This window comes from Hemiscyllium ocellatum, chromosome 37 (genome assembly GCF_020745735.1).
Source record: "Hemiscyllium ocellatum isolate sHemOce1 chromosome 37, sHemOce1.pat.X.cur, whole genome shotgun sequence".
In the NCBI taxonomy this organism is placed as follows: domain Eukaryota; kingdom Metazoa; phylum Chordata; class Chondrichthyes; order Orectolobiformes; family Hemiscylliidae; genus Hemiscyllium; species Hemiscyllium ocellatum.
The window spans coordinates 34,743,655-34,764,558 of record NC_083437.1 but is presented as its reverse complement, the minus strand read 5'-3'; the positions used below and the strand labels follow the sequence as shown (position 1 = coordinate 34,764,558).

General features: G+C 42.6%; 1 protein-coding gene across 2 annotated transcripts in view; it reads right to left on the bottom strand.

Moving 5' to 3' along the window:
- espn (espin) overlaps nucleotides 1-20,904 on the bottom strand; it is a 159,056-nt gene that overhangs the window by 108,282 nt on the left and 29,870 nt on the right. For both annotated transcript variants that reach the window (XM_060852005.1, XM_060852004.1), the window contains exons 3-4: nucleotides 5,304-5,490; nucleotides 1,006-1,188 (exon numbers count right to left, since the gene is read on the bottom strand). In XM_060852005.1, the coding sequence (XP_060707988.1) occupies nucleotides 1,006-1,188; nucleotides 5,304-5,490 (370 nt within the window). The remainder of the gene's footprint in view (nucleotides 1-1,005; nucleotides 1,189-5,303; nucleotides 5,491-20,904) is intronic.

Below are 20,904 nucleotides of genomic sequence, written 5' to 3'. Positions count from 1 at the left end.
GGCTGGTATCCTATCACCAAGTCACCCTTTATTTACACTGGGGTGAGTCATTGACACTGATCCAGTTCTCAGAGTGAACAGAACCTCTGACACTCCTGTCAGCCAAGGCTCCCTGATTGGACCAGCCAATTCATATTCTATGAGGTCCACCTGGCTGACTTCATTCCAATCATGTTACTCAGTGAAGTGACTTATGTGTCATGTGATTCAAATGAGTCACATGGTGCTTTGGGTCACACATTGCAGAGATGCTAGTACTACAATGTAATGCAGAGCCATGTCTTTCACAGAAGTTAAAGCAGTGTTCATTTCCATCTTCAATACCAAGTGTAATTTCACAGTCTGCTACAGGGATGCAGCATGCTCCGACTGCTTCATAATGCGTTCTCTGACATCTGTTCCCAGAAAACAGTCAGTCCCAAAATGTTACTCCAGTGGGAATATTATGTAATGTGAACCTGTCCAATTATGCTCTAGGCACCTGTTGCTGTGGGACACGATGACAGTCACTGTCAGGATAGCAGCAGGAAGTAAATGGCAGGTCAGGTGAGAAGGAGCAGTACACAAATGTGCAGAGCTCACCTGATCTAAACCAGAGCATGTGAGCTTTAAAAAGAAGGGAAGCCTAGGGGAGTACAAAATGCTGTGCCATCAGTGTTATTAAAAGAAGGAACAACTCTTTGTTTCACTGATTAACTTCCTCTGTGTCAGGAAATGCCAGTACCAGCTGGGCACTTAAGTTCCAATTTAGTGTTTTACACTGTGAGCATTAATGGTGTGTCATTGCTCCCCAAGTGAATGGACAAAGTGGTTCCAAGATGCACAAAGACCCTGTGCATTGTCAGGTTTATGCTGGGGGTGAGCTGATAGTTACAAACCTTAGGCCTTGGAGGAGCTACAGAACAATTTCTCGGAAGGTGATGGAAAATACTCTCTGATTCTTAACTGAGACGCAACAAGCCGTGCTTCCACACTTCAAATCAATGCAGTTGTTACGAAACTTGCCTCTAGTTCCCCGTTCTCTGCAGCATCGTGTAATGGGGTGCCACCCCAGTTGTCCGTGACGATTTCACCTCCGTGTAGCAATAGCCAACTGAGAACCTTGGCATGTCCTCGGCTGGCAGCAAAGTGCAAAGCTGTGGCCCCTTCGTCATCCTGGTCCGACAGACTAATGTCTGAAAAGCTCACCTGCACACAAAGTAGGAGGAAACATAAACTGGTTAAATAATCCAAAGGAAAACAGTTGCTCTGTCTCACATGGAGAAGCATATTAAAATTACAACACTTTTGTGTCTGTTCATTAATCTGTTGTTAAAGAAAACATCTTAATCTTGGATCACTGGAGTTTTGGCCTCATCCTTCAGTAATCATAGCACAATCCAAGAAATGCAAATGTTCCCTTATGTTTCCTTTTCCTAAATGATTTTATAGGCATCCTTTCCTTTACTTCTCTGTTTCCCATACAAAACCCCAACTAAGCAGTAAGGCAAACAGATCCCTGATCAATGCCCACAAACAGCACCTGGGTCTAGAGGACAAGAGCATATGGTGATGATCCTCTCAGCATTGAAATGTTTGGGCTTCATTTGATACCTTCCTCATTGATATTAACAAAATTATGCACTGACCAAAGTCAGGCCAGTTGTGGCTACAAATTAATGTCCTCTCATCCCATCAAAGGTAAAAGAGGTGGAGAAGTGGCATTGCTTATCAGGGATAGTATCACAGCTGCAGAAAGGGTGGTAGCTGAGGAGGGTTTGTCTACAGAGTCAGTGTGTATAGAAGTCAAAAACAGGAAAGGAGCAGTCACTTTATTGGGAGTTTTCTACAGACCCCCTCAATAGGAACAGAGATATACAGGAGCAGATTGGGAGATAGATTTTGGAAAGGTGCAGAAATAAAAGGGTTGCTATCATGGGTGGCTTTCATTTCCCTAATAGTGATTGGAACCTCCTCATCCTCAAATAGTTTGGATGGAGTAGTTTTTATCATGTGTGTCCAGAAGGGATCCTGACTCAATATGTAGGTACACCAGCTAAAGGGGAGGCCATATTGGATTTGGTGCTTGGCAATGAGCCAGGCCAGGTGTCAGACCTCTCGGTGGGAGAGCATTTCGGTGGTCGTGATCACAACTCCCTGACCTTTACTATATTCATGGAGAGGGATAGGAGCAGAGAGTTTGAGAAAGTATTTAACTGAGGGTCGGGGAATTATAATGCTATTAGGCAGGAACTGGGAGCATCTAAATTAGGAACAGATGTTCTCAGGGAAATTCATGACAGAAATGTGGAGTTGTTTAGGGAGGACTTGCTGATAGTGCTGGTCAGGCTTGACCCACTGAGGGAAGGAAGGGATGGCAGGTTGGAAGAACTTTGGGTGACAAGGGATGTGGAATATTTATCTAGTCAAGAGGAAGAAGGAAACTTACTTAAGGTAGAGGAGGCAAGGATCAGACGGGGCTCTAGAGGGTTACAAGGTAAACAGAAAGGAACTGAAGAATAGACTTAGGAGATCTTGAATGGGGCATGAAAAAGATTTAGCAGGTAGGATTAAGGAAAACCTTAAGGCATTCTACACTCATGTGAGGAACAAGAGGATGGTCAGAGTGAGGGTGGGGCTGATCAGGGATAGCGGAGGGAACTTGTGCCTGGAGTTGGACGAGATTGGGGAGGCCCTTAATGAATACTTTGCTTCAGTATTCACTACTGAGAGGTACCTTGATGTTTGTGTGGATAGGCTAATACGCTCAAACAGGTTGATGTTAAGAAGGAGGATGTGCTGAAAATTTTGAAAATCATGAGGATGGACAATTCCCCTGGGCCAGGCTACTACAGGAAGCAAGGGACAAGATTGCTGCATCTTTGGCAATGATCTTTGCATCCTCTCTGTCGAATGGAGTAGTGCCAGATGATTGGAGGGTGGCAAATATTATCGCCTTGTTCAAGAAAGGGAATAGGGAAAATCCTGGGAATTACAGACCAGTCAGTCTCACGCCTGTGTGGGTAACGTACTGGAAAGGATTCTGAGAAACAGGGTTTATGATTACTTGGAAAACCATAATTCGATTAGAGATAGTCAGCATGGCTTTGTGAGGGACAGGCCATGCATCAGAAATCTTATTGAATTCTTTGAGGATGTGACAAAACACATTGATGAAGGAAGAGCAGTGGATGTGGTGTATATAGATATTAGCAAGGTGTCTGATAAAATTCTCCATGGTAGGCTCATACAGAATGTAAGGAGGCATGGGATGCAGAGAAATCTGGCTGACTGGATACAGAATTGGTCGGCCCTTATAAGACAGAGAGTGATGATAGATTAAAAGTATTCAGCCTGGAGCTTGGTGACCAATGGTGTTCCGGAGGGATTTGTTCTGTGACCTCTGCTCTTTGTGATTTTTATAAATGACTTGGATGAGGAAGTGGAAGGGTGGCTTAGTAAGTTTGCCAATGACACTAAGGTTGGTGGAGTGGTGCATAGTGTGGAGGGCTGTTGTATTGCAACGTGCCACTGACAGGATACAGAACTGGGCTGATAAGTAGTAGATGGAATTCAACCTGGAAAAATGTGAAGTAATTCACTTTGGAAGGTCAAATTTGAATGCAGAATACAGGGTTAAAGGCAGGATTCTTGGCAGTGTGGAGGAACAGAGCGATCTTGGGGTCCATGTCCATAGATTCCCCCAAAGTTGCCACCCAAGTTGATAGGCTTGTCAAGGCCTATGATGTATTGGCTTTCATTTAGCAGGGGGATTGAGTTTAAGAGCTGTGAGGTTAGGCTGCAGCTATCCCAAGCCCTGGTTAGACCACACATGGAATATTGTGTTCAGTTCTGGTTGCCTCATTATAAGAAGGATGTGGAAGCTTTAGAGGGGGTGCTGCCTGGGCTGGAGGGCATGTCTCATGGGGAAAGGTTGAGGGAAGTAGGGCTTTTCTCATTGGAGCGAAGAAGGATGAGAGGTGAATTGATAGAGGTGTAAGAGATGATGAGAGGCATAGATAGAGCAGATGGCCATAGACTTTTTCACAGAGTGGAAATGGCTGCCACAAGGGGGCATAATTTTAAGGTGATTGGAGGTAGGGTATTTACACAGAGAGTGCTGGGTAGGTGGAATGCATTGCCAGCGGTGGTAGTAGAGTCAGATACATTAGAGACATTTAAGCGACTCTTGAATAGGCACATGGAAGATGGTACAATGAAGGGTACGTAGGTTAGTCTGATCTTAGAATAGAATAAAAGGTTGGCACAACATTTAGGGCCAAAGTACCTGTACTGTGCTGTATTGTTCTATGTTATATCATACCCTGGACTGCTCTTCCAAAGTTCAATTCAATCAGATATTATTGAGTGAATCATGTGAGTGGAAGTAATTACTCTTGTAAGTTGCAGCTCTTGGGAGGTCCACTGGGGGTTCATTTATTGGTCACTGTACTCTCATTGCCAATTTGCAGCATCTATTTGACTCTACAGCCTTCCTCAACCTATATTCCCCTCTACTTGGGAAACGCAATGATCCTGAAAAAGAACTACTCCTAAACCACAGCCCAATATAGTAAGGATTTCAAGAGAGGAACATCAACTCATGGAAGAGAAGAGGCCACTCTGATATGTGTTTTGTCCCTCAGGATGGTATCTTCAAATATTCTGCTTGCCAATGCTAATAGGGGTTGTATACAGCAGTGCACTGTATGGTTGGAGGTTGCATCAAAACAAAAGTGAGAGAGTTAATCCAAAAGTAGATATTCACATGGAAAATTCCCAACAACCTTGCTGGCTATCACTCGACACATTAAATTTAAAATTGTTGTCCACACTTCTAAATCTTTCCATAGCAACAGAATAGGTTATCAGGTTATGACATCTAGGACCTTCTGCCAACACTTCATTTCTCAAGCTTGTCCTTTTGTCCATGCTCTAACTTCCTACTTCATCCTACCATGAATGGCATAGCTGCCAGAAATATACACTCTGGAATTCCCTCCTTTAAGACTTTCCACTTACCTCTCTTCCCTTGAAAACCTTCAAGTCGCTCCTAATTTCAACATTCCAGGTTCCAACCCACTTTCCAGACCAGAAAATGCTAAGGAATGTGTTTTATGTTCAGGGTACTATCCAGTAGTTAGCAGAAACAATTGGGTAACATGCTACACTTTGAAAATTCATCTGAATAATTTTGTTTGTGAGAATGCACAACATGGACCACCTAAATTGAAGGTAGGACAAAAACTGGCCAGTTCTAGCTTAAGTGATTGCTTTGCCCTGTGTGGATCAGCCTAGCCTGGTGTCCCAAGAATATAACTTACCAGCCAGACAATGACAGTATTATGTCCCATCTGTGCTGCTGAGTGGAGTGCAGTCATCCCATCATTGGCTCGGAGATGTGGATCTGCTCCACATTCTTTCACAAGGTATTGAACAGCCTCCAGGTGTCCTTCCTGACTGGCCAAATAGAGCGGAGTGGCACCATTTTTCATTTGTGTATTTACAACACTGAAAGGAGAAACACAATATGTCATTTATGAAATTCCTTCGTCGTCATCATTGAAATGGAGACATAGAAGGAGGCTATTCAGCCCATTACGTTGAGTGGTCCAGGTCGTATTTGCATTCTAAACCCATTACCTTTCTCCTTCCCGGTAATTTGTAGATTAAAATCTTGAAGTCTTTATCTAATTAAAAACTGTGATTAAATTAATCACAATCACTACTTCCGTCCAATACATTCTTCCCCAGGGTTGTTTCAAACTATGTGATTCTTGAGCCAGTAATGAAGGAAGAATAGCTGAGGTAATTCCCAATTGCATTAATATTATGCAGAGTAAACAGCACAATAACAGACCATTCAGCCTAATGGCCAATGCCAAGAATATTCTCTTTCAGTCACCTACCAATTTCTTCTTTAAATGTACCATTGTAACCTTCTATTCCCTTTCCCCTCATCAGTTTAAATATAAGCAAATCACTGCAAAAGATAGCGATCTGAAATGTAAACAGAAAGTGCTGAAGAAACACAACAGCCCTGGCAGGACAGAAAACTGAGTTAACATTGAGCCCAATATAATTCATCTTTGGAACTGAAATTGTTTTTATGCTGTTGAAATATTGTCTGTCTTATGGTCAGCATGGGCTAGTTGGACTAAAAGGTCTGTTTCCATGCCGTATGATTCTATAAGAACCAGATCAGAAAAGCCATTCTGTAACCTCTCTGCTGCAATCACACACACTGAATGCACATTGCTTTCACATCAACAAAGACTGCTTTCTGCCATACGCAACCCAGCTCCAGCCCAAATTACATATGAATCCCCACTAAATGCCTCAAACTCTGGACCAAATCGAAAAAACTGCAGATGCTGGAAATCAGAAACAAAGAGTCTTCTGAAGACCCTTATGTAAAAGGGTCTCTGGACTTGAAATGTTAACTATGATTTCTCTCCACAGATGCAGCCAAACCTGCTGAATTTTCCAGCAATTTCTGTTTTTGTCTCTTGCTCTGGAGTCAGGGTGAACCCTAACTTCACTTTTGCAGTATGAAGCTGCAGTGTCAGTGAAATGAAAACTGCCTTGTGTTCATGCTAGACCTGAAAACAAAAAATGTTGGAAATCATAGCAGATCATGTAGCATACATGGAAAGACAGCAAGCTAATGGTTTGAATCTAAATGATTCTTCATCAAAGCTGATGTGAAGTTTTGGGGTGGGGGGGGTTGAAAAATGTGGTGCTGGAAAAACACAGCAGACCAGGCAGCATTCGAGGAGCAGGAGAATCGACGTTTCGGGCATAAGCCCTTCTTCAGTAAGGGGTGGGGCAACATCTATGTAATAGTCGGTGGGGGTGGAGTGCTGAGGGAGGAAGGATCTTCATAGTTCAGATTAAGTGACTGGAATGTGAGAATGGCAGTACAATGGTGTGCCTAACTGCCAGACTTGAAAGGACAGAGTCTCACTGGAGGTTCGCTGGAGTATTGCAGCAGGTCAAGGACAGACAAATGGGCATACAAGCAGGATGCTGTGGTTCAATGACCGGCTGCAGGAGGGTTGGGACCCTGCTCACATATGTACTGAAGATGTTCTGCAAAACAGTCACCCAGTCTGCATTTGGTTTCTCGAACATAAAATAGGCCACATCGGGTGCAGCAAATGCAATAGACCAGATTGGAGAAGGTACAGGTGAAAGGCTGCTTCACCTGGAAAGACGGTTTAGGCGCCTGGATGGTGAGCAGGGCCGAGGAGAAGGGGTAGGTGTTGCACCATCTACAGTTACAAGGGACGGTGTAGTGGGAAGGGTCTGTTGAGAAAATTTAGTAAAAGGCATATCTCTCAGCAAGGATTACCACCCAACTAGTAATGGTGAAAATTACCTCCTGGCTATTGTCACTGATGACAACAGAAACCTTTAGCGAAAAATGCATTAAAGAAACCTACTTTGGTCATATTGATGGATCAGTTCCACACTAGCTAGTGTGTTTAGCTACAGAGCTTTGGAAGGGTTGTAATGTGCTTTTTGCAGACCTTCAACAGCAGCATTGAGAAAACTTTGTTCTATGTGATTGTGTAGTAGTAGAAATATATTTGTAAGGTTAACAGTCTCACTATTTATCTATCATTACCTGCGCTTATAAGATTCATAGGTGAAAAAACTCACTCTCCCAATTTACTGGGTTATTTAATATTGAAGCTGCAAACGCTACCATTCATTGAAAAACAATCTGCTGAATGTTTTAACAGGAAGAGCATTGGTTATCATGCTTTCTCATAATGAGCACAAACAGTTCAATAATTCAAGAGAGTGAGGGAAATCTGTTGCTCTCTGAAACTGTGTCTTATTGTGCAAGAGCATCACCCCCTGCACTGGTCCCAGTAAAGCAAAACATCAGTGAAGAAATCTCAACTTTCACGAATGAGGTCAGAGAAACCCTTGATGTTTTCCCACTGCTGTGCAGGTAACTATCCGCAAACTGAAATACATCGGCACCAACATCACTGATTGATCACTATATTGTTTGTGATGTTCAATCAATAACATCACCAAACCTCATGGGTTTGACTTGAACTCCTGTGCTGCAGGGCTAGTATTACTACTTCCAAGCTAAACTAGGCCTGGGTTCAAGTCCAGAGGTATCGCTGAACAGGTTGATCAGGAAAATATCTAAATACTTAATAGGCATAAATTTGTCAATCAGTAAAATGGTTTCATTAATCACATTGTTAATATAAATGAATGGCAGCTTAATTGTCTCACTGTGGCTGTCACAAATTGGTTAAGCAATAGCGTGCAATCATTGGTTAGTCTGAACACAATAACAACTGGATAGTGTTGCAACTGGTTGTTGATGGACATTAATTGGCCAGCCAGTAGACAACAGAAGCCTGCTCGGCCAATAGCCCAAAGGGTGATGAATCACGGCTCATCCTCTGCGATTTACATTCTCACTAATTTCAGAATTTGCTGGTAGAGTCATACAACACAGAAACAGACCCTTCAGTCCAACCAGGAGAAAGTGAAGACTGCAGATGCTGGAGATCAGAGGAGAGAATGGTGGTGCTGAAAAAGCACAGCAAGTCAGACAGCAGCCAAGGAGCAGGAAAATCGATGTTTTGGGCAAGAGTCCTTCATCAGGGATGATCATCCTGATGAAAGACCTTTGCCCGAAATGTCAATTCCCCTGCTCCTCAGATGCTGCCTGACCTGTTGTGCTTTTCCAGCACCACATTCTCACCTTCAGTCCAACTAGTCCATTCTGACCATAAGCCCAAACTAAGTTAGTCCCACCTCCCTACGCATGGCCTATACCCCTCCATACCTTTCTTATTCATGTACTTATCTCAATGTCTTTTAGACACTGTAACGGTACTCACATCCACAAACTACATTTGGAAGTTCATTCCACACATGAAATACTCTCGGTGTAAAAAATTTGCCCCTCATATCTTTTTCAAACCATTCTCCTCTCACCTTAAAAATACATCGCTAGTCTTGAAATCTCCCACCCAAGGGAAAAAGACACCTGCCATTCAGCTGTCTATAACTCCTCATGATTTTATAAACTTCTATATGGTCACCCCTCAACCTCCTTTGCATTGGTAAAAATGTCCCAGCTTATCCAGCCTCCCCTTATAACTCAAACCATTCATTCTCAGCAACATCCTGGTACCCATGAATATGCTTGATTTTCAGACCCCAGTGGTTAAAGTTGTAATCTCCACAGATGCTGCTAGACCTGCTGAGCTTCTCCAGTAATCTCTTTGTGAGTGGGATTACCTTGTGGGATTGTGGAGAGGGGGACCAAACGGATACAGTAGTAGGAAAATTAAAGTATAGAGTAACTCTGAAGATTACAGCATCGGGCAAAAGTGGTTCTCTAAACTAAATAGCCAGCATTGTATCTATAATATGGTTGCCAAACCTGGTCTGTTGTGAATTTTCAATTGTAAATGTTTGGCTGAAAACATGAAGTTCCAATCTATCCATGGTTGGAAATTCTTTCACACATTGACATCATCTGGCATAAGCAGGTGAATATCACCCTACCTCCCAATGCCATGTTGGAGTACAGTCTGATCAATGACAGTCCATCCTTGGCTAGACATTGAATGTTGGGATAGTTGAATTCATCAAGAGAAAAGGACTTGTATTTGGTTAGCACCTTTCAAATTCAAAGTGATTCGTGGAAGATCAATTAATTTCAAATTTCAGTCACTGCTTAAAGTAAGGAAGCACAAAACCAAATTATACACAGTGAAATCCACCAGCAACAAATGAGATCTGAATAGGGAATCTGCTTCACTGGCATTGGTTCAGAAGTGAATGTTGGCCAACTCTCCAGGAGAACTCTGTTTCACTTTTATAAGGCACTGAGCAAAAAGATAGGCCAAAAGATAGTATCACTGGTAATGCAGCATTTGATCAATACTGTACTGAAGTACGAGGCCAGATACAACCCTAAGAAATGACTTGAACGCACAACCTGCTCTGAGAAAAGCTGATTATCAGCTCAAATGCTAATAGATTATTTGGACAGACTCTCAAAAGTAACCAGTTTGGCCAGAATGATAATCCATGATGGGAACATCAAGTGTCTATTTCCTGGCACCTTTCTACTTAGTTTAGGTTCGTCCCTCTGACTGTTTTGGCATTTATCTTAAATCTGTGCCCTCTGTCTGATGGCTAACTGTGGAACCTGCCTACCAGTGGAAATAATTTCTTGATCTATCCTATTAACTCTTTCACCATGGATATAGGTTTGCTCGCTGAGCTGGAAGGTTCATTTCCAAATGTTTTGTCACCCTACTAGGTAACATCTTCAGTGGGCCTCAGGCAAAGCGCTGTGGTAGATAGGTCTGCCACCCCCTGAGAAAAAGAACCAGAAATGACATCACCACAGGAAATGACGTCACCAACTCAAAGAAACCTAAACATATAAATAGAAAGCAGGAATCATGTACAGTGCTTCGCCTGAGGCCCACTGAAGATGTTACCTCGTAGGGTGATGAAACATGTGGAAATGAACCTTCCAGCTCCGCGAGCAAACCTACATCCAGAACCTCCACCTAAGTTACAAATCTTCTCAAAACTCGCTACTCTTTCACCATTTTGAATGCGTGTATTACATCTCCCCTATTCTTCTATGCTCTAAGGGAAACCAGCCCAGCTTCTCTAACCCTTCCAGATAGCTGAAGTTCCTCATCCCTAACACCAATCCTGTAAATCACTTCTGTATCTGGTGTATCTTCTCAGAGGCTCTGATATCCCCTTCTTAAAATGTAATACCCACAGAGTAAATCATTAATATGCAAATATGTAAATAGTTAACCGTCCTTAGTAGTGATGCAGGAGATCACATTACACTACTGAAAGGTAATTCTTAAATAAAAACCAAAAGAACTACGGATGATAGAAATCAGAAGCAAAAACAGAAATTGCTGGAAAAGCTCAACAGGTCTGGCAACATCTGTGAAGAGAAATCAGGTTAACATTTCAGTTGAGTGACTTTTCTTCAGAATTTTATACATAAGTCTTGTTAGCAGAATGTTAAATGAAATGTTTATCTTACCTTAGTTTATCTTGGTTTAGACCCTTGTCTCTATACATCCTACAGAAGTCACAGCTCTGTTAAGGTTCATTGCCATGATAACAGAGACCCTAACATTGACCATTATTCCAGGTGAGGCCCAATCAGTGCTGCATGAAGGTTCAGCATAATGCCCTTCCTTTTGAACTCAATGCTCCTACTTATAAAGCTGTGAACTTGGTCAGCTATTTAAAAGCAATTAATTAACAATCACAGAGCTACACACACTAAACATGCCAATTCCCTGCAGAGCTTTTGGTACCACACTGTAACCATCCCAATATCCAACTGTATTGCCTGCCCCACTAATTCTAAAACAGGGTGAGTGCCTAGGGGAGTGCTCATTATATTTGCTGGATTACACTGTGTGCTCAGGTTGCAACCACTTATCCACAATTCTGTTTCTAATTTTCAGAAGGTTCACTGCACATTGCATATAAAAGTTGTTATTCTTTCAAAGAAGGTACGTATGCTCATCATTATCATGGGAGTGCTACCCTGTCTAACTGGGGAAAAAACAGGTACTTGAAATAGTATTTTTCTGTTTATCTGTGAAAATGTCAAAACCATGCTATTTTAAGTAACTACTTTCAGCACGAAACATATTTATACAATAGAGATTCAATGGTCCAACAAAGTGGCTAGATCTCAAGAGCATACTCTACTGCACAAGTGCAACTTACGAATTTCCAAAACTATTGTCTTTATGTCATCTCTCAGTTAGATTGCTAAACTATTCCAGTCATGACAGAAATGCCCTTTTTCCTGTACAAATTTGGCAAAGTCTCAGAAAATAAAGGGGCAGCAATTTATGACAGAGATGAAGAGCGTTTCTTCTCTCCTTGACAGAGAGAGCTGAGAGAGGTTCATTGTGTACATTCAAGGCTGAGATAGATGGATTCTTGATGACTTAGGGAATCAGGGGTAGGGGGAAAGGGCAGGAAAGTGGACATGAGGTATATTGCTTTTGCCCAAAACATCGATTTCGCTGCTCGTTGGATGCTGCCTGAACTGCTGTGCTCTTCCAGCACCACTGATCCAGAATGAGATATATTCGATCAGCCATTAACCTATTAAGTGGCGGAGTAGGCTCAAGGGGCCCAACAGCTTCCTCTTGCTCCTAATTCACAGACTTTCTCCGCTTCTCGAGTCATAGAATCATACAGCATGGAAACAGACCCAACCAGTCCATGCCGAATATAATCCCAAACTGAACTCGTCCCATCTACCTGAACATAGCCCAAATCGCTCCAAACATTTCTTACTCATGTATTTATCTAAATGTGTTCTAAACAGTGTAACTGTATCCACATCCACCACTTCTTCTGGAAGTTCACTCCATACCCGAACCAGTCTCTGTGTAAACGGTTATGTCTTCTCACCTTAAAAATATGCCCCTAGCCTTGAAATCCCCCACCCTAGGGAAAAGATACCTGCCATTCACATTATCTATATCCCTCATGATTTTATGAACCTCTATAAGATCACCCCACAACCTTCTATGTTCCAGTGAAACAAGTCCCAGCCTATCCAGTATCCCCTAACAACTTAAGCCCTCCATTTCTGGCAACAGCCTATTAAACCTTTTCTGAACCTTCTAATAACCAGCTTAATAATATCCTGCTATTACGACACAGCAGTGAACCCCTCTGCTAATTAAATAAAACACCCAGAGAAGCTCACCTCACCTCATAATCTGTTAACATATGAGTGACAGAGAACTCCCAAATTCCACTATTTAAAGAAAAAAACGTCAATTTATTCTTTAACTCTAAAACTGAACATTAAACAAAACTCCTTAAAATTCTAAGTCTCCTTTCTCCGAACAGCTTGTTATCTGCCTCCAAATCTATAGCAATATACTGATCCAATAAACGCCCCCACTAAAATTACTTCAACTTAATTTTCAAAACCATACAGCAGCTGTTGTCATCTGTGTTTGTCTTCATCTGGTTGTAGATCTCCCTGGGTTGTCTTTGGTCTTTTGTTGCAAAGATGTTTCATATGAAAAAGGTATCTTTGATAGAGAGGGGTTTGCTAGCAGATACTCTGATGATGGCAGTTAGTCAATTTCTCTGGCTAACTCTCAAAATACTTCTTTTATACTCCAAACATTGGGTCATCTCATTGGTTTTATGTTGTCAAAACCGTAAAATTAAAATTTGGTTGGGTTTTCGTATCGTGGGTCATAATTTAAACTGATTGGTTAGATTCGAACTGCTGTGAAAACATAGCAACCAAAAGTCAGGTATTTGTTTCACAACCAAATGTTACATATTTTCAATTTTCGAGTACACTCTGAGACTGCTAGTTAGTTACATGACAGGTACCTGAATTCATTCTCTTCAACTTCATAATAACAGGGCAGCCAGAACTGGACACAGTAATCAGGTAGAGGCTTCACCAACATCCTCACAACCTCAGCATGTCTTCCCAACTCCTATCCTCAGAGGTCTGAACGATGAAGGCAAGAGTTTTTAGCCTGAAATTCTCAATGATCTTCTTTTATAAATCTATGAAGATGAATGCTGGCAGAAATATTCAATTCTGTGTACAACTCAGAGGAGAGATTTGCAGATGAGAAGCAGCCTAGATTGTTGCAAAGGGAATGCGGGAGGGCACAGGCTGGAATGGTGCGGAGGGTAGGGATTTCGAATATTGCTACATTCAAAAATCCAATTTCTATCCATGAATGCACATGACTGTGTGTTAAATGTTTAGCATGTATTTAGACAGTCCAGTGAAGTAGAGACTTATAAAATCATGAATGGCACGGTTCGAGTGAATATTCAAGATCTTTTCCCCAGGGTAGGAGAATCCAAATTTAGAGGGCATAGATTTCAGGTGGGAGAGATTTAAAAGGGACCTAAGGAGCAATGTTTTCAAGCAGAGGGTGATGCATGTATGGAATGAACTACCAAAGAAAATGGAGGCTGGAACAATTACAACATTTAGATTAGCTTTCCTACAGTGTGGAAACAGTCCCTTTGGCCCAACAAGTCCACACTGACCCTCCAAAGAGTAACCCACCCAGACCCATTTCCTCTCTGACTAATGCACCTAATACTATGGGCAATTTAGCATGGCCAATTCACCCGGCCTGCAGGAGGAAACCAGAGCACTCGGAGGAAACCCACGCAGACACGGGGAGAATGTGCAAACGCCACACAGTCTGCCCGAGGCTGGAATCAAACTTGGGACCCTGGTGCTGTGAGACAGCAGTGCTAACCACTGAGCCACCATGCTGCCCCTGGATGGGTATGTGAATAGGAAGGGTTTATGGGGATATGGGCCAAACGCTAGAAAACGGGACTAGATTAATTTAGGGTATCTGGTCAGCTTGGACAAATTGAACCTAAGGCTCTGTTTCTGTGCTGTACATTTCCATGACTCCATGCAGTCCAGACAGAGTTGCATTATTTTAAAATACTTTCTATGGGAACCCACATGAAAACATATGCAGGGATATTCTGAACTGCAAAGTAAACCAAATCCTTTGAAGATTGTGAAAATCAGGCACTTGGTCAGAAGTTTCCAAGGGAACTTGTTTATTTTTGTTTTATGAGGCCAGTGCAGGTTACCTGGAGCTGTAAACCATCCTGTCCTATGAAACTGACAGCACGCATTGTGTGTATGTGCCAACCAGAATAGATAATGCCAAAATCATTTGTCGAATTAAACAGTGACTGTAGAATGGCGATATACTTTTTTCTGTTCTTGTCAAATTTGGTGCTTTCATACAGTTTATTGTTGTACAAGTCATGGTGCTTTTGTCCTCTTTATAACGACAATTAATTCTTTTCACAAATTCAGATAAGACTGAACACAGTAGAATCATTGCTACTTAAATGTTATCAATTGCAGCAGAGGTGTCAACAGATTGGATAGAGAAACCGTTGATCTGGTGCATTAGCATCTGTCAGCTTTAGGATATTCATTCAACCTTGATGAATACTGAAGGCTCATTGAAAGAACTTGTAACGATAGAGCACTCCACAGTGCTCCAGGTCTAATTAATTACCCTCTGAAATCCTGTCACTGTCATGTGGACAAGCAGTGCATCCATAAGATTTCCAGACAGCTAGATCCAACAACAGCAATGAGAACTTGGTTTTATTTTGCGGGGACGGGTTGGGAATACTGTTTAAGGCAGGATGGTGAACAAAATCCCTGGGAGGCCTGCTTTTTCTCTTTGTAACAGAAGCTTTTATGCTCACAAATAGGCAAAGGAGTCCTTAATTTAATGGGCAGTTTTTACCGCTCTCTGGGTGAAGTCCTGATGTGGGGAGGATAAAATATGGAACTAGGGATTAGGTTCATTGTCACATGTCCTCACGTGAGTGCAGTGGAAAGTTTACAAAGTCGCTAAGTACAGCACCACCTTAGGTACAGAGTTACCGAGGTACAGAATGTTAAGAATAAATTAGAAAAATAAAGAAATAAGAAGTTCAGAATCGTAGGTACGAGGACCTAGGTACAAAGTTTTACTAAGAAATTAGAAAAGTGAAGAAATATAAATTTCAGCATTACAGTACTTCAGTATAGTACAGACTGCATCAGGATCTCACCTCTAGACTGTGCCAGGGTTTTGTCTCCAGACCGCACTGGGACCTCACCTTCAGACCACACTGGGATCTCACCTCCAGACCGTGCCAGGATGTCGTCTCCAGACCGCACTGGGACCTCACCTTCAGACCGCACTGGGATCTCACCTCCGGACCGCACTGGGATCTCACCTCCGGACCGCACTGGGATCTCACCTCCGGACCATGCCAGGATGTTGTCTCCAGACCGCACTGGGACCTCACCTTCAGACCGCACTGGGATCTCACCTTCAGACTGCACTGGGATCTCACCTCCAGACCGCACTGGGATCTCACCTCCAGACTGCACTGGGAAGTCGTCTCAAGACCGCACTGGGACCTCACCTCCAGACCGCACTGGGATCTCACCTCCCGACCGCACTGGGATCTCATGTACAGACCGCACTGGGAACTTGCCTCCTGACAGCGCTGGGAACTTGTCTCCAGATCGCCCTGGGAACTTGCCTCCAGACCATGCTGGGATCTCACCGCCAGACTGCACCATGATCTTACCTCCAGACTGTACTGGGAACTCGCCTTCCGACCACGGTGGGACCTCAGCGACCCATTGAGTTCCCACTGTGGGCCTACCACAACTCCTTTCTGAGTACAAAGCTCTGCCGCAGCTGACTGTGCACCAAGTTCCTGAGTCCAGGCTTCAGCCTACCAAAGTCATGAGTCCTCAATCCCACCACCGCTGCTGCCGACATTCCTCCACAATGTCAGATAATGACAGCAGAGGAAGAAAATAACAGAAAAGAAGAGAGAGAGAAGGATGCAGCCGGCCTATAGCATAAGGGCTCGGAGCCCGAACACTCCCTATCATGCTGGTGCCTCATCTTGTGAAATTCATGGCTGAATGGCACCCTGATACAGTCCATTCACTGGGAACCATCTGCAAGAGCCTATGAAGGGCCATTTTACAGGAATTTTGTCAATGGCAAGCGACTGGGGTGCATGATACACGATGGAGGTGGATAACCTAGAAGCCCAACGGAAACATGAGGCACATAGGCAACAACAACATGACATCATTGATTTCCCCCCAATCCCACCCCCTACTCTGAAGGGTTACTCCCCTCCAATTCTCATCAACATTCACATTATTTTTAATTTATTTATAAGAAGATGTCCTTCAGGTCTGCAGCAAGAGGGCAGTTTGTCACAATCTTCCACTTGTAATGGGCAACCAGAAATGGGCAGTAAATCCAGCTGGTGATGCCTACGTGTCATGAATGAATTTTTAAAAAGTCTGCCATGAGATGTCATCCTGTCCCTTTAGAGGCCTTAGAGAATCCAGCCTTGGACTGGGCCTGCAACACTGGGGACCTGCCCGTCATCTTTAAGCACATGTGTTATATTTTCAGATATCACCACCACCAGCATGTGAGATTCTATTTTGGATAAATCGCTACCACAAATTGTCCTTGCTGGACCTGTTTAGGTAGAAAATAGATCGCTGGCAAGGTACTTCTGTTCGATAACAAAGTTGCTTATCGCTTGACAGCAACAGATCTAGTTTACCACCTTCCATTAACTTGCCAGCCATAACTGCCGACGACTCTCAGGTGCTGTGCAGGATACAGCTGCTCCCTTCAAGTTCTCCTGCAAAGCTCAGCTGAATCCAGCCAAGGAGTGAGAGGTGTTATCGGATTGGGTAGAACTAATGTAACACGAACATTAATTCTGTCAGAATCATTATCTTGTACTAATTATGAACCCAAAATCAAGGAGCCAGTTCCGCTATTGGAAAATATAGACTCAGGACCCACTTGTCACCCTGTCATTAGGTTCATCAAGCCTATGGTGAAATTCAACTAAAGACTCATGTGGCACCCCTGGTATTGCAGCACTCCCTTAGTCCTGCACTGGGATGTCAATCTATAGTACACTCTGTTCTCCTGGAGTGGGAATTGAACACAGAACTTTCTGATTTAAAGATTAGTGGTCTATCACTGAGCCAACTTGAACAACCCTAAATAGTACAATATTATCAAACATCTTCAAAACTCTTCCCCTTTCAGAGGAGGTATAAACATCATCTCCAATATTATCATTTTCACACGAGCAAAAATATTTTAATACCTCATCCGCTGGCAAGAAATAAATATTGAAGTCTGAATTGATCGATCTCACATGCTGAATTTTCAGACCTTATCTGGGTTTTTGTATAGAATCTAGGCTGGTACATCACTAGGAAGTTGCTGCATTATTGGAGGAGTCATCTTCCAGAAATCATGTCATAGGACTATTTGAAGAATGGACAATTCTCCCATTGTCTGTCCATTCCTCCTCAGACTTTACTTCTTCATCTCTTGTGCTTCATGTGGGACCCTGCTCTTCTCAAAATTAATTGCCATATCTACCTGCAGTGACTCATCGAATGTGAAGAATTTTAAAATATTCTTTGATAAAATTCTTTATAAAGGTGTGTTCTTTGAAATGAGAAATGTTTGGTGAAGACTGTACTGATCAAGGTTTAAGATACTGATCTGAAACCCCCCCGCCCCCCTTATTGTTAATATTCCCACTTCTCAGTCCATGGGCAGAGGTTTGAAACCACTTTCAGGCAGGTAGTGACCAGAGCTCTGATACAATTCTCGATTCAGTGACGAACGATCTAGCTTTCCCACTCCCACAGAATCAATGGTTTACAGGATTCCCCGAACCTTCCCTTGTGCATTGGCTAAGCACTGAATCAGCTGGTATAATCAGTTTGTGGAAACTACCAGACATTGTCTAGTCAGGACATCTTTAGCTCCTCCCCATCCACTCAAATAGCTAAGAGTATATTAAATGGGAAACTGCCTTTTTACGTACCTAGATCAAGTACTGTCTGATCTTACTGTTTCATCACAAGGAACCATTTTGTGGGTTGTCTCCTTTTCTGGGTTACTTTTAATTCAATGATGGTCTGTGACATTCACATTTTGATCCTCTGGATTTGGCATGCCATTTTACCAGCTCTGAATTCTACTCTTTCTAGTTCAAGCATCCCATTCCTGCTACTCTGTACCTTAATGCCTAATTTCCTGCCCTTTTACCAATTAAATCATTGTGCTCTGCATTCCAATGTGAAGCTTCACCTTGGTTTTGAAAATAATTGCACTTGTGGCCAAAGTCCCTGCAAGCTACAGCGCCATACACTTGTGCGCAAGATTAAAGTAATGCATCAATGCTGACTATCCACCGAGTTCCTGAGTCCAGGCTTTGGCCTACCACCACTGCTCCTCCACAACATCAGATGATGAAAGCAAAGAGAAAGAAAATGAAGGAAAAGGAGACAGAAACAGAGAAGGATGCAGCTGGCCTAGAGCATAAGTGCTCAGGAACCCTAACATTCCCTTTATTGCACATGCAGCAACAAAGCGTCATTTACGAAATGACTTATATGATCCGAGGTTTGATGTACAAATAATAACAATACCTATAATATTATAAGAGATCTGGTTGAATGGGAGTATTCATCCCTAAAAAGATCCATAAAGGAAGAGCCCATTTGCATCAGGTAGGAGGTTTCCATTAATAACAAGGGTTTCCACCAAGGATTAAAAATACTGGCTTTCAAAATAGAGACCCATTGAATTTCAGACCAGAAAACAAGGTAAAATTGACCACGTACTCATATCTTTACAAAATACATTAAGATACAATTACAGTTTTGTGTATAAAGTACCTGTCAAAACATTCTTCCTTTCCTCTTTGGTTGTCGTTGCTTCTATATTGTGGGTACGTTGTGATCACAGCAGCCACTGTTAATTGCAACAACCTACCCTCTGCGTTGAGAACTTGGTGCATTTGGAAATTCTTCCTCCTGTCCTAATATTTTCCATTTATCCTTCATTCCTCTCCGGTCTACTGGTGGGATACTGGCCAAGGGGCACTGGCAAATCTTCAATACTTTCCCGACTGAACACTAAGCCATCACTGGGTATTAGTCAGAGTCCTCATTTCATTCAATGTCCACGTTCACACATTTTATAAGAGGATTCTATCCATCACAAGCCCAGGACAGTAAGCAGGAGCCCTGTTATTGCTGAAGAAGGGCTTATGCCTGAAACGTCGAATCTCCTGTTCCTTGGATGCTGCCTGACCTGCTGCGCTTTTCCAGCAACACATTTTCAGCCCAGTTATTGCTCAGCAAGGATCAGCACAGACCAGGCAGTGACAACGTAACCATTTTCTTTGGGAGTCCTGTTTGGTTCAGTGACTCACCTTCATCAGAGAAAAATGGCTTAAAAGGTGAACAGTAAGCTAAATTCAGGTTTCAGTTTTGGGAGTGCTGTCACATCAGCATTTGGGGGAGTAATTAAGTTTGTAGAGTTATTGGATCAGAGCAGAAAATGGCATCTAATGTCTTGTTAACTGATACAACAATAAGAAGCTTGCTCAAAGAGTGCACAGGATGTCTGGTCAGAGAAAACGGAAAAATATCACATTGATGCAGTTGATCCTCTTTATGAAGGTGACCCATGATTTATGGGGTAAAGCACAACCACGTCATTTTGGTTTTATAAATCTTCATGGGATGTGGGTATTGCAAGCAAGGTCAATGTTCATTGACTAACCTCAATTGCTCTCAAGATGAGCTACCTTCATACAGCTCTGTGGTTTGTGCAATGAAGGTACATCTGCAGTGCAGTTAGAGAGGGAGGCTCAAGGTCTTGACCCAGCCATAATGTCTGCCCTCAAATGGTGTCCAGAGTGAGAAAACAGCTCCATTCCTAACGAATAACATGTACACATTGTTGAGCTGAAAATTCATGAGAAGGGTAAAAGAAATCTAGAAGCAGGAATTTTAAAGTATTCTCGACATCTGGGTCCTGACAGATCCCTAGGGGATCTCAAATCATGGTACAACCATTTGAAGACATTAATCCCTGTTCTAGCAAAGGCATACGCTGCAGGCAATTTGCACTCTGCGTCTTCTATCACAGAGACGAAATACCGATCAATCTCTTTAGATGGTGTTGATCCAGGGATCAACCACCTGACGAAGGAGCAGCACTCCAAAAGCTAGTGCTTCCAAAAAACCTGTTGGACCTTGGTGTTGTGTGATTTTTAACTTTGTACATCCTAGTCCAACACCAGCACCTCCAAATCTTGATCCGGGGAGAAATTTTGACAGAGATATCAGGAGAACATCATTGTCAAAAAAAAATTTCAAGATTATTTACGTTCACTTCAACAGGCAGAATGTGCCAGAATCTAATGTCTCACTTAGCAGTTGGAACCTCTTACAATGCAGCA